Consider the following 13656-nt stretch of genomic DNA (forward strand, 5'->3'; position numbering starts at 1 on the left):
TAATATATAGTTTGATATTTTTTAAAAAGGCATCCTTTACCAAAAAGCAATGTACTTAATTGTCCTATATTTAGTTGTGTTTACAAAGTTATGTTTCACCGGAGGCAGGTGCGTTATTGTACTTTTAGTTGAAACGTACCTTGTAGTTCGCCGGTATATCGCTTCATGTGCTTGTTCAGGGGCGGATCCAGAGATATTTTCTGACAGTCTTCCAAATTATCTTTGTTGATCCATCCTCCATTTTTGACCGTCTTCCGACAGAAAATATTAGATACCCGTCAATGTAAACTTTAAAATCTGACCGTCTTCCAGAAGACCCAGAAGACGGCCTAAATCCGCCCCTGCGCCTAAATCCGCCCCTGCTTGTTTATTAAAACAACAAGTGCGAGCAAAGCTAGTGACTCCAACTATAAATCAAAACAAAGCACGATGTCAAACAGAAATATAAATCAAGGCTAGTGCTTTTATCCGACAGTCACAGCTACGTAGCGGACCTCGTTCATTTAAATGTTAATCCCTATATTTAAGTGACATAATCAGTACTTTGTCAAAGTCTTGTGGAACTCTACCTAGCTTCATTGCCCTGCCCTCTATATCGTGACCGCAGATTAATTACAGTGTATGTTGCACTTTTCACTAGCAGCCGAGAATCCGGAGAACTGAATTATAACTTAGCCAGAGACATATATCTGTTAAAGGGCACGGCGCGATCTATATATCAGGATCCTCACTGAAAGGTTCTGTCAATGTGAACGGGTTTAGACCAAACATGAATCCAGTGTCAAGGTCATTCTAACCACGTGATAAACCACATGAACCACGCAGCGTGAAAGATGCCGGTGTCTTAAAATATTAATTAGTGAAAGAATCAGCTAGTGCACTTCTTGATTTATTCTGACTGGTGCAGTACGCGTTCGTTATCATGTGAAAGGGACCCAAGTCAGCTGCTGACCGCTGTAGACAGCTGAAGTTATGAATGGATGGAAATAACACACCCAAGTTGTCGATATGCGGTTCAAAGAAAGCTGAAAAACTACACGTTTATTACCTGCAGCGACTGATCAAAAACTGCCCACTCAATGAGCGGGGCCGTAGCGATAGTCCGAAGGTTCAATAGTCCGAAGGTTCATTGGTCCGAATGTTCACTATAGAACCTTCGGACCAATGAACCCTTGATTAAAAAATCGATGAAAATGTTAGCACTTTTCGGACCAATGAACCTTCGAGCTGAACCTTCGGACTATCGAGACGCCCCCCAGTGAGCAGGGCGTGAATATATACAAAGTAGGCAACAGGAGGCGGAGCTAAAACTAAATCCATGTCCACTACAGACATTGACATATGAACTTTAAAATACGTTACTACAACTGATAGTAGGGTTCGTTTGCATGGACGTGATTTTTCTATAGGTTCCAACGCAAGTGCAAGCGGTGCTGTTTACATCCTACAGCCGTATCATTAATTTGAAAATACACACACGCACTCCGGGTTGTTTTGTATATGCCGTTTAATGATTGGTATATAAACAGTTCCATATCGTAAGTCATGGCAGTAGGAAGAGAAGCCGAGACTGTTCCTATGTCACCAGACTCTCGGACTACAGGCGACATGGAAGACGCAGAGGATAACGTGCCACTAAAGGAAAATGGTAAGTATTGCCGGAGTATTGTTAGTACATGTGCGGCTGAACAGCACACAAGGCCTGTTTACAGTAGAAATGGGTCGACCCAACCTGGAAACATGCACCTCAGCAGGCTGTGTGAATATGACGCTGATATTATGTACTGATATTATGCACCGAAGACTACGGCACCCGCTGACACGTGGCCAACATCAACGACAGTGGGGCTATATCAACGACAGTGGGGCTATATCAACGACAGTGGGGCTATACCAACGACAGTGGGGCTATACCAACGACAGTGGAGCTATACCAACGACAGTGGAGCTATACCAACGACAGTGGGGCTATATCAACGACAGTGGGGCTATATCAACGACACTGGGGCTATATCTACGACACTGGGCTAGGCCGGTGACTGAGAAAAATAGTCCGCGGGCAGTAGGAGCTGAACCGGACGACACTGTAGGTTATTGTGCAGAAAGAATCACAAGGCAAAACCTGCAGATCATACATGAGAGAAGCTGTAAATTAACAGCTACAGTACAGGTATATGTAGGAGTGAGAGAGATGCAAAGCAAAGCACCTGTATGCATAGTTGCTTGCCTTGAAATTCTTGCAGAGGCATGTTGGTCCATTTTGTAGAGACTGGCTCCATCCTGCCGTGTAACACTGCATGCAGAAAACATGTGGAGAAATGAATGTATTACTTAATGATGTTATTTATAGGAGTCTGCCGGGGAAACAGGTGGCGTGTATATATCATTACTTTGTTCATGCATAATTGATTGTTTACATGAAGAAAATATTAAAGGGATAACAACTCCTCTTGTGAGATGTTTTTCGCAATAAATACATTGTATTCAACTCATAGAAATATAATATATTCTATTTTACCACAAAAACGGCAGTTATAGCAAATAATCTGGGATTTGTGCTTGTGATCAGACCACATGACCTCTATAAATAGCTATACTCTATAATAATCGCTTAAGAAATCTCTTAAAATCTTAAGAGATTATTACAAAAAAAAAAAAAAAAAAACGGGGACTAGCTTTAAATGAAGAAATGGATAAATTAAACACTGCTAATTATGGGGAAATTGCCGTTAGATTGCCGTTTGGTCACCATTGAATTTTTTTATTATTATTTTTTTTTGGGGGGGGGGGGCAAAATGAACATTTGTTATCCCTTTGATAGTCGCAATATTACTTATAGGTTGCGAGCATTCTGATTATGAAAAGTCTGCATAAACATAACTGCAGTTACTAGTAGTAGTATGGTTTATTTGTGTGCCATAGTTAATTATCTCACCTTTTCCACTTTTGTGGGTGGATAACGGCTGGCACGGTAATTGCTCGCTGTGTTCGAACAGAAGCATCGTGTTTCACATTTTCCCATATGAACATATTGGTGTCTTAATTTTTAGTGCCGCAAAAACCATTTCGGATTTATTTTTGAATGGGTTGAATTCATGCCGCTTTAACTGTGGAATAAGTTCCTCAGTGACTGCATAAACAGAATGTTTTTTTTTTTATTCTCTTACAGTTCCCTATTGGACGTCGTGCCGGGTCCTGCTAGCCTTGATGGGTTTTATGTGCACGATCAACGTCTATGCCCTCCGTACAAACCTCAGTTTTGCCATAGTTTGCATGGTGAAGGAGAATATATCTGAAGAATACGGGCCGACTCTGAATGGGACCAACACGTCGGTACGGGGCGCTAGGTATGATGAAAATAATACTCTCGATGCTTCCATCAGATCAAGATGTGTATCGGTGGATGTTGGAGATTCAAGACGGTCGTACGTAAGTAGCAGATAAATATGAAATCAATGAAGCTTAAGATGCCAATAACTACGGTTTAATTGCCCCACGCGTCGTCCCAGCAGGGACACAGTGATTAAATCTCTAGGCTCAATTCAACCGGTCGAGAATCAACGCGTGGGGAGGCGTGTGAGCGGCGGAGAGACTATTACAAGATTAAGCGGTCTTCCTTTCATGCAGGTCGGCCATATTTAGGTCGCGGCCTTACTAGACCTCGGCTCTTCTCGATGTGAATGCTCCCTATCACACCAGTTCCATACCCGTAGAAGATGTTAACACAGGGCATTTCTTCAAACGCAAAAATAAGAAGCATTTTGTTTAAAATTTATTTCCCAAATCCACGTGTGCAACTTAAAATGAAGAATAAAATTGGTATAGTTCAAAATATAACTCAATATCATTTCTTTCTTCCCTGCAACTATGCACTGAATTATCTTTATTTTCACAGTCATTCTTTTATAGAACTCTGTGGTTGAATATATTTTCGTTACGTTTCCTCTTTACATTGTGTGTCACAACTGTTACACATTTAACCTTCCATCTTTTAAAAATTTTATTACATAATATAAAATTGAACGGATCATCTTGTACGATAGGACAATTATTTACAGATATCAACTTCTGAAATATTTTTTTCTAGTATTTCCTGTAGAAGTTCCATGCAATATCTTCTACTAAAACTGCGTATGCTCTCGTCACAGATTGGTTATAAGCCAAATTATTTCATTCCATACTACATATGGTATCTTTTTTATTAAAGTGATGCTTCCCGTTTCGTTCATGACACTTACCAGGAAACGATTAAGACGTTTTATATATATATATATATATATATATATATATATATATATATATATATATATATATATATATTTTTTATTTATTTATTTTTTGTCACAACAGCCTGGTTATTAAAAAGATTGCTAATTGATTCGAGTCGAAAAGAAACCATTTAAAGGCAAACATAAACCGAATGTGACTATATTTTTCAACTCTTTTCTATTTATTTTAGGAGGGTGAATTTGACTGGGATAAAAGTCTACGAGGCACCATTTTGAGCTCGTTCTTCTATGGGTACATCTGTACCCAGATCCTCGGCGGCTGGTTGGCGGGAAGGTATGGCGGGAAACACGTGCTGGGCACCGCCATGGTGATTGTGTTAGCGATGACGGTTGTGACGCCGATTGCGGCCAGGACACACCCGTACCTCGTGATTGCTGTGCGGGTCCTGATGGGACTGGCAGATGTGAGTGACGTCACATGTGGCTCCAACACCAGGACGGAACTCACTGCTATTTACATCACGGAAATTAACATAAACGTTATCAAAATAAATATGAACAAAAGATGTAATTTCAGGAACAGGTTATATAGCTACATCTGCGTTTTCGATCAGGTTTATCTGTCTCCCTAAATTTATGTAAGACTTTCACTCAAAATTTACATACAAATGTAATTGATGGTCACTGGTATCAAACAAGATAAATCAACAAAACAGCCAAGGGGAATAATTATTACTTTTTTAGAATTTTTGGTGAGATTGTTTTTCAATCGGTTTAAGCACTAAGAAATCAGTAGCTCTCACTGCCAGAATTAAGATCTTTTGCAGGGGGTGGTGTTCCCTTCAATGCATACACTATGGGGCCAATGGGCGCCGCCATTGGAGCGGAGTAAACTGATGACGTTCTGTTACTCAGGTATCTATTCATATTGGCATTGCCAAATACATTGATTTACTTTGTGTTCGAACTTGGTCAAGGTTTGGCGAATCATCCGAGCAAACATAGAGACTGCGGTCGGCAAAAACAATGAAAACAGACAATAAATTGCCTGTTATATTGCCAACCACCTTCATATCAACCATTCATTCTTTTTGAGACAATTGTTTCTTCCTTTTTTTGGTTTATCAATATTACGGTCACAACTTTCATCTCCTTCTTCGTCAACTATTGTTTAGATTACATTACATGCCATTATTTTACATTTCGAAAAATAACATTGCATATAACACGAACGTGTATGAATTCACATTGAAGTCTCCGACTCTCCGAACTGAATATAAAAGCATTACATGTTAATTATTTCAGGTATATTTGTTGGCATAATCGTGGCCTTGTCGTTCTCTGGAGTACTGTGTGAGATACAGTTGGATGGAGGATGGCCATTTATCTTCTACGTTTACGGTGAGTGTCCTCTTGTCAGCCATTGTATTTGGTTCACGTGATATTGACTACTGCAGTAAAAGACCCACAGGGTTCATACTGCGGTGCGTTGGACCTAGCAAGGCGAGGTTGAGAGCCATAAGTGAGCTTTATTTTCGAAATAGGGCGATGTTTTAGATAAATATTGCAAATATAAAACTAAAAATAATAAAAAAAAACTTTCACTTGATTTTTGTCAGGTGCGACGTGTTTTCTGTGGCTTTGTTGCTGGCACATCTTTGTGTTTGACTCTCCTGCACGACATCCGCGAATTAGCCAATCAGAGAGGAGATACATAGAAAGGGCTATTGGACATCCTCCTGGAGAAAAGGTCAGATGCACTTTTAACTCCATCAATGAACACAGATTAAGTAAACCATTTCGATATATAATGAAAATGATAAACTTTAATCCATTTTCGTACAAAAACGCAGGTGACCACATATGGCATTTCTTAACATCTTGGTAAAAATAAATAAACCTAAATCATTCAGATTACTTAAATTGATTATTGCTACATGCGTACCATTTGAAGTTTTTAACAAATTTTACCGTTGGATTGTTTGATGTAACAGTTAGTGGGAGTGTGACACGTGACCCTCCTTAAGCGTCGATAAGAGACATAGTTTCTCATCCTTCAAAGATGTTAGACGTTTAAAGCAAGGCAAAGTCAAGGCATTTTCCTTCCCTATGTCCTGCATGCATGCATCATGGCGGAACTGATCTCGACTGTTGTTTTATCTACAGCTATTACTATTTACTTCCACCCCTTAATAAACAATGCTGGATCTGCATTTGCAAAATTATATTTGGTCTTTCCAGAGGGTTGCCGTCCCCTGGCTGCAGTTTGCCAGGTCTCCCGCCGTCTGGGCAATAGTCGTGGCTCATACATGTAATAACTGGGGTCACTACACACTCATGACATCGCTGCCTCTTTTTATGAAGGAAGTCTTGGCGTTTGACATAAAACAAGTAAGGCGTTGTAGCATAGGTGGACTAAGTTAAGTGACATAGGCCTCATTCAGAATAGATGATCCGAGTACTAACTGATCCGTCGACTAAATATGGCTAACCACAGTTTAAAAGAGATGTCGCTGATTCTCGATGATCTCCCCGCCTCTACACGCGCCGTCGCAGCAGGGGCCTAGCAATTAAACCTCGGATCCAAGATTTAATCCGTTTAATGGCGCGTGTGGAGGCGGAAGAACCGTCAGGAATCGGCGGCATATCTTTTGAACTGTGGTCGGCCATATTTAGTCGGCGGATCAGTTAGTACTCGGATCATCTTTTCTGCATGGGGCCATATACTATGCCCAAATTTTTTTTTTTTGAAAAGGCGCCTGCTTAACGTAAGATTCCGTTCCAGAATGGCGTGTACTCTGCTCTGCCGTTTGCTGCCATGGCCGGTGGTGTGGTGTTGTGTGGACAGCTAGCTGACCAGCTGAGGCGGAGAGCCGTACTGAACACCACGTGGACGAGGAAACTGTTCCAGGCCGTTGGTGAGACAAATCACAGAAAGTCCTAGTGTTAAGACGGATGATAGATTATTGAGATGTCTTAGCAAAACATTTCGGTCGCGTTTAGATACATTTTGCTTAAAGGGATAACGACTCTTCGTATGAGATCTATATTTTGCAATAAATACATTGTAAACAACTTATAGAAGTATAATATATTCTATTTTTCCACAAAAACGGCAGTTATAGCAATTATTCTGAAATCTTTGCTTGTCATCAGATCACGTGACCTCCATAGATGGCTATACTCCGTAATAATCTCTTGATCTCTTAAGAGATTATTAAAAAAAACAAACTTTTTAGAAAAACCAAGGGACTAACTTTGAATGTAAAAATGGTTTCTCGTTAACCATTTGTAAGTATGGGACAAAAAAAAAAAAAAAAAAACAGTCGTTGTCCATTGTTATTTTGATCAGTGTCTCGAATATTCTGTTTTTGGCAATAGCAATTTAAATGTTAAAATCGTGTCTCAGTTAAATTATTGCTGACTGTATGCAGAATCATGGTATTGTATCACAAAAGAAATTTAGCCTGATAGCTTATATAGTCTTAAGAGTGAGTTGTTATATATATAGTCTTTGATCCTAGATATATCGGTACACTTAGATGGCATATTGCTCCCAAGGTTTTAAATTTAAAAAAAAAAAAAAAAAAAAAAAAAAAAACAAACTTTTTAATGTTTTAGACCCAAAGTGTTTTTATTACAGCGGACTGCTACAGATATATCTACTGGTAGAACTCTGGACCAGTCTTTGATATTAATTTTCCTTCATGAAATCGGCCAGTGCTAAATGTTGACGTAAATACCCCCCAACCCCCAAGCCCCCCCCCCCACCACCCCTTTATTTGCGGGATACTGCCTTCTCCCCCATTCACTCCCCAGTTAAGATAAGATAAGATAAGATAAGAGTTTATTTAGCCAATTATAAAAATCGGAAATCATTTTCCTTTTGGAGCAATATACAGAGTAAAATAATACAATAAATAAATAAATTAAGAATTTGGTTTCGAGATCAAATTAAAATGCGTCACTGCACTTGGATAAAAGCTGTTTAGAAAGCGTTTACTGCCTTTTTAAAAAAGTTAAGTTATTACAAGAAAGAACGAATTGAGGCACAACCAGTTAATTTTGTATTCATACATGTGCTCCACACATTGAAGTACTTTCTCTTTCTATCTACTATTAAGCAGTATTCCATTCTTTACCTTGTAAAACATCAATTATCTCCTTCCGATTTACCACAATAGCTGTAACTGCCGACGAGATGCAACTTGATATCGTTGTTCAAGTTAACTGTGGGTTTTCTTTCAGGTGGATTCCTGCCCGCAGCCTTCATGGTCGCCACTGCTTTCATAGACTGTGATACCAGGATGGCGGGGGTGGCATTCCTAACACTTGCCATGACCTTCTCGGCGGGGGCGCTAGCGGGCTACCAGATCAACCACGCGGACATCGCTCCCAGGTGAGAGTACAGGGCTATCCCAGCAAATACATAACGTTAGTATAACGTTACCATAACGTTAATTTTACCAGAAAACGTTATGGCCACGTTATGGTAACGTTATAAATCGTTCTGTGTTTGCTGGGTAGGAAGATTCGGACTTTCCGTATTTCAGGTATGCCACGGATAACAGAAAAACCTCCTACCCGGGAGACGCTTAACAATGTTCAGTGTCTTACCTGTACGTTTGAAACTGACCAATTTTAAATATTTCACACTGGGAATTATATGTCCTGGTTTAATAAGATATAATTGAAACCAGACGCAATAAATGCTCCACTAGTATTTCGAGAATTTTTGTCCTATGTCTGGATGGTTGTAAAGTACTGGTTCAACGCCTGTAAGCATTTTAATATATTATGTAGGGCAATTATATATACAAATATTAAGTTGATCAACTATGTTTTCAAAATACACATTTATTTCAGATTCGCCGGTGAAATATTCGGCATTACCAACACAGTGGCCACTATTCCCGGTATGATCTCTCCCAGTGTGGTCAGCGCTCTTACGCCTAACGTAAGTTATGGTTTTTAAATTATTAAAATATTACAGTCTTTTGATCTTACAAGCAACACGGATATTACTACTTGTGGGTGTATTTTGGCTGATTTCAAACATTCTTCTATTTAGGGCTCCAAAGAAGAGTGGCAAAGGGTTCTCTTTATAAGTGGCGCCATCTACTCTTTTGGTGCTTTGTTTTTCTTGATATTTGCGAGCGGCGAGGAACAGTCTTGGGATAAAGTCGACAACATGAGTTATCAAGAAGATCAAGAAGCCAAGGAAAGATTCCAGATTGACGATCTTGCGCTGTCAACTTTGTGAGAGTGATGGGATAACGGCAGTAGACTGGGCTTATCTTACTTAATGATTCTTCGATACTGAAGTGAACCCGAGTGGCTAAACTCACTTATTCTCGTGATAACTACAGTCTAAATGATAGTGATACACAAAGGCGGCTGACACACCCTGATCAGGGGCATGAACAACTTACCTTTAAATTTCCACTGTCTGGACTCCTATGCAAACTTCAAAAAGCTCCTAGTCTGTCACTACAATCTGTACCAATTGGATCTGTCTAGTAGGAAGAACTTAGGAATATTTGCTTAGTGAAGAATATATACAAAGGAGGTGCTGATCCTACGGAGGTGTCTCTCTAGCGAGGTCGCTCAGTGGAATGGTTGAGTGAAGATAGCTCTCAAATTTTCCGCTGTCTATCTCATACTGCTAGGTGGCGCAACATCATATTAATAGATGGCGCTTTATTCAATACAAGCCACAACCGTAATCACAACATTCCCCCCCATTTTCTTTTAAAAAAGATTGGGAACCCGCCCAATTTGGAATAAAAAAGGGGAATGAAATTTATGAAATTATAGGACCAGCCTTTTGAAAATGAAAAATGGGACCAGCCCATAATTTATAATGGTGATGAATATGTACAAGGAGTTCCCCAAATTCCTTTTAAACCATAGGTCCAGCCTATGGAAAATTAAAAAATAATGATAAATTTTATTAGACAATAATTTAAAAAATAATTGAAAAGTAGCCCATTTTATTCACACAATAATTTAAATAAAAATAATAACAACAACAAAATAGTGCAAGGGCTCAAAGGTTGGTGCAGTAAAAGTCAACATCTGATTGGGATTCGGCTTTATTTTTGATCAGAAAATGTGACAGTAGTGCGTGGTGGTGTTATTATCATCGTGTACTACCTAATTATGTGATGGTGAATGACATTTCCTCTTCCCCTTATGGAAGATTGCCTAAATACATTAGCAGGAAAACTTGAGTTTCTAAAATTGACGGCAATTCTGTTTTTAGACAGAAGATGTCAATAGGAAACCAGTTAATAACTGCTTTTGTGGCAAAATAAGGACTAGAAAAGGGGTTAAGGGCTCACTAATACCCCGCTATCTCTAGATTTGTAAGTCTGTTACAGAGGGGTTCCATATGGAAGACAGAATTTGCATACCTAGATGATATTCTGGTCAAAGGAAAGTCTTATTTCACTTATCATGTCACTGATCTGAAGGAGGTTTTAGAGAGATACACAAAATACACAATAATAATTATTTATAAAATTTATTTCTTCCAGTACAGTATCAAGGTTCAAGTTTTGCAGTAAATGTATAGGTCCTCATTTGTAAATTTATATTTATATTTGTGTGTTTGTGCATATTAAAGATATATTGCACATCAAATATTTAATAAATTCAGACTTCAAAACAGTTTGGAATTAAAACTGGAGTTTATCAATAACCAAATCATTGAAAAAGTAGCAAAATAACTTTCTATAAAAAATTTCTTTTTTTTTTTGTTTTTGGGGAGGAAATCCCTTATCTTATTTTTTTATAAAATCTCTCAACCTCTGTATACACATCATTTGACCGGGAAGTAACTTTTTATCTGAGACTTGGACTGTGAGGGTGCAATTGTCATATTGAAAAGGTTTTGGCTGAACCATCAGAGTTGGCCATACCTGCAATTGGTACAGTATTAACCCCCAAGAACTACTGAACATAGTGAGGTTTACTCACCAATCTAAATGCTACCTGTTTGGGGAGAATAGACTTACAATCAGAAAAGATTGCTAACATCTGAATTCTGGTAGTTCTGGTGAGGAATACTTCATTTGGTAGTTTTAACAGTTCAATGCCTCAGAGGGAGAATCACCAAAATAAGTTAGCATTTTCCAAATTTTGCTCAGTTTCATTTACAATTTGGATGAATACCTGCATAAAAAAATGTATATATGTATGTATGTATATATGTATATATTTGTGTATATGTAATATATATATTTTATTTATATGTTTATTGCACAATTGCACTTTTCCTTTGCATAAATCAAAATCTGGGTATTCTCCGAATTGGATGAATTAGGTATAAGTCCTGATACAGGGGATCTAGTCCAGTATGCCCATGGAGAGGTTCCCTTGACTGAGAATTGGTAAGAAATGCAATCATGGAGTGAACCCGAGTGGCTAAAGTCACTTATTCTTGTGATAACTACAGTCTAACTAGCAGTGATACACATAAAGGCGGCTGTCACGCCCTGATCAGGGGCGTAGACCGCTTACCTTATATTCCACTTATAGGAATCCTGGTACGGTCTCACAACCGCTCCATGATCAATATCCACTATGGCACTATTGCTGAATGTCAGCTATAGTGGTATAATTAAGTAGGTATGGTATTGGTCAAGGAATACTCGCAGATTGTGGATTTGACGCCCAAGGTGTGTTCTGTCCGGTGTCTCGTAGTCGAGTGTTAGTCAATTCATATCACGCGCTTCTTCAGCGTGTGTCGACACCTGGATGGCGCTTCTTCAAGACAGCCCACAACCTTAACATACTGGTTCACAATCACAACATTCCCCCCCATTTTATAATAATTTTTTTTTTAAAAAAGGGACCATCCCAATTTTGCATATTTTCTAAAATGGGGAATATACACGTTTAAAAATTGAAGGACCAGCCTTGAAATGCTTGAACTTATAAAAATTTTAATTTAAAAGATTGTTATAAAAAGATTCCCCAAATTCCTTTTAAAACAATATCCCCGAATTCCTTTTAAAAACAATAGGACCAGCCTATTATATGTTTAAACAAATGGGACCAGCCCATTAATTTAAATGTTATAGTCTTTGGGGATATATAATAAAATGGTCTCTGGTTTAACTCTGTATGTTTTTGGAGAGAGTCAATTTAACTACAATCTCCAAGCAGAGTATCAACCAGATTTCGGATCATCACCTTTGGCTGAATAAATGAAAATAAATGGCATTTTTTATTTATTCACCACAGTTATCTTGCATTTCTTACCAATTCTCAGTCAAGGGAACCTCTCCATGGGCATACTGGACTAGATCCCCTGTATCAGGACTTATACCTAATTCATCCAATTCGGAGAATACCCAGATTTTGATTTATGCAAAGGAAAAGTGCAATTGTGCAATAAACATATAAATAAAATATATATATTACATATACACAAATATATACATATATACATACATACATATATACATTTTTTTATGCAGGTATTCATCCAAATTGTAAATGAAACTGAGCAAAATTTGGAAAATGCTAACTTATTTTGGTGATTCTCCCTCTGAGGCATTGAACTGTTAAAACTACCAAATGAAGTATTCCTCACCAGAACTACCAGAATTCAGATGTTAGCAATCTTTTCTGATTGTAAGTCTATTCTCCCCAAACAGGTAGCATTTAGATTGGTGAGTAAACCTCACTATGTTCAGTAGTTCTTGGGGGTTAATACTGTACCAATTGCAGGTATGGCCAACTCTGATGGTTCAGCCAAAACCTTTTCAATATGACAATTGCACCCTCACAGTCCAAGTCTCAGATAAAAAGTTACTTCCCGGTCAAATGATGTGTATACAGAGGTTGAGAGATTTTATAAAAAAATAAGATAAGGGATTTCCTCCCCAAAAACAAAAAAAAAAAGAAATTTTTTATAGAAAGTTATTTTGCTACTTTTTCAATGATTTGGTTATTGATAAACTCCAGTTTTAATTCCAAACTGTTTTGAAGTCTGAATTTATTAAATATTTGATGTGCAATATATCTTTAATATGCACAAACACACAAATATAAATATAAATTTACAAATGAGGACCTATACATTTACTGCAAAACTTGAACCTTGATACTGTACTGGAAGAAATAAATTTTATAAATAATTATTATTGTGTATTTTGTGTATCTCTCTAAAACCTCCTTCAGATCAGTGACATGATAAGTGAAATAAGACTTTCCTTTGACCAGAATATCATCTAGGTATGCAAATTCTGTCTTCCATATGGAACCCCTCTGTAACAGACTTACAAATCTAGAGATAGCGGGGTATTAGTGAGCCCTTAACCCCTTTTCTAGTCCTTATTTTGCCACAAAAGCAGTTATTAACTGGTTTCCTATTGACATCTTCTGTCTAAAAACAGAATTGCCGTCAATTTTAGAA

The 13656-nt window shown here is 38.1% G+C and overlaps 1 protein-coding gene across 2 annotated transcripts in view; it reads left to right on the plus strand.

Moving 5' to 3' along the window:
• The first annotated feature begins 1268 nt into the window (after nt 1-1268).
• LOC106160107 (sialin-like) overlaps nt 1269-13656 on the plus strand; it is a 30350-nt gene continuing 17962 nt past the window's right edge. Inside the window, exons 1-11 of one of the 2 annotated variants that reach the window (XM_086995956.1) lie at nt 1269-1648; nt 3170-3429; nt 4460-4693; nt 5057-5144; nt 5535-5630; nt 5849-5979; nt 6471-6620; nt 7015-7147; nt 8478-8628; nt 9096-9186; nt 9301-9545. In XM_086995956.1, coding sequence (XP_086852082.1) covers nt 1546-1648; nt 3170-3429; nt 4460-4693; nt 5057-5144; nt 5535-5630; nt 5849-5979; nt 6471-6620; nt 7015-7147; nt 8478-8628; nt 9096-9186; nt 9301-9492 — 1629 coding nt within the window. In that variant the 5' untranslated portion in view covers nt 1269-1545 and the 3' untranslated portion in view covers nt 9493-9545. Of the gene's footprint in view, nt 1649-2047; nt 2171-3169; nt 3430-4459; nt 4694-5056; nt 5145-5534; nt 5631-5848; nt 5980-6470; nt 6621-7014; nt 7148-8477; nt 8629-9095; nt 9187-9300; nt 9546-13656 lie in introns of those variants that run through there. The other variant, XM_086995957.1, reaches the window with a different exon arrangement.

Source organism: Lingula anatina, chromosome 9, assembly GCF_051362555.1.
Source record: "Lingula anatina isolate TDL-2025a chromosome 9, LinAna3.0, whole genome shotgun sequence".
Classification (NCBI taxonomy): domain Eukaryota; kingdom Metazoa; phylum Brachiopoda; class Lingulata; order Lingulida; family Lingulidae; genus Lingula; species Lingula anatina.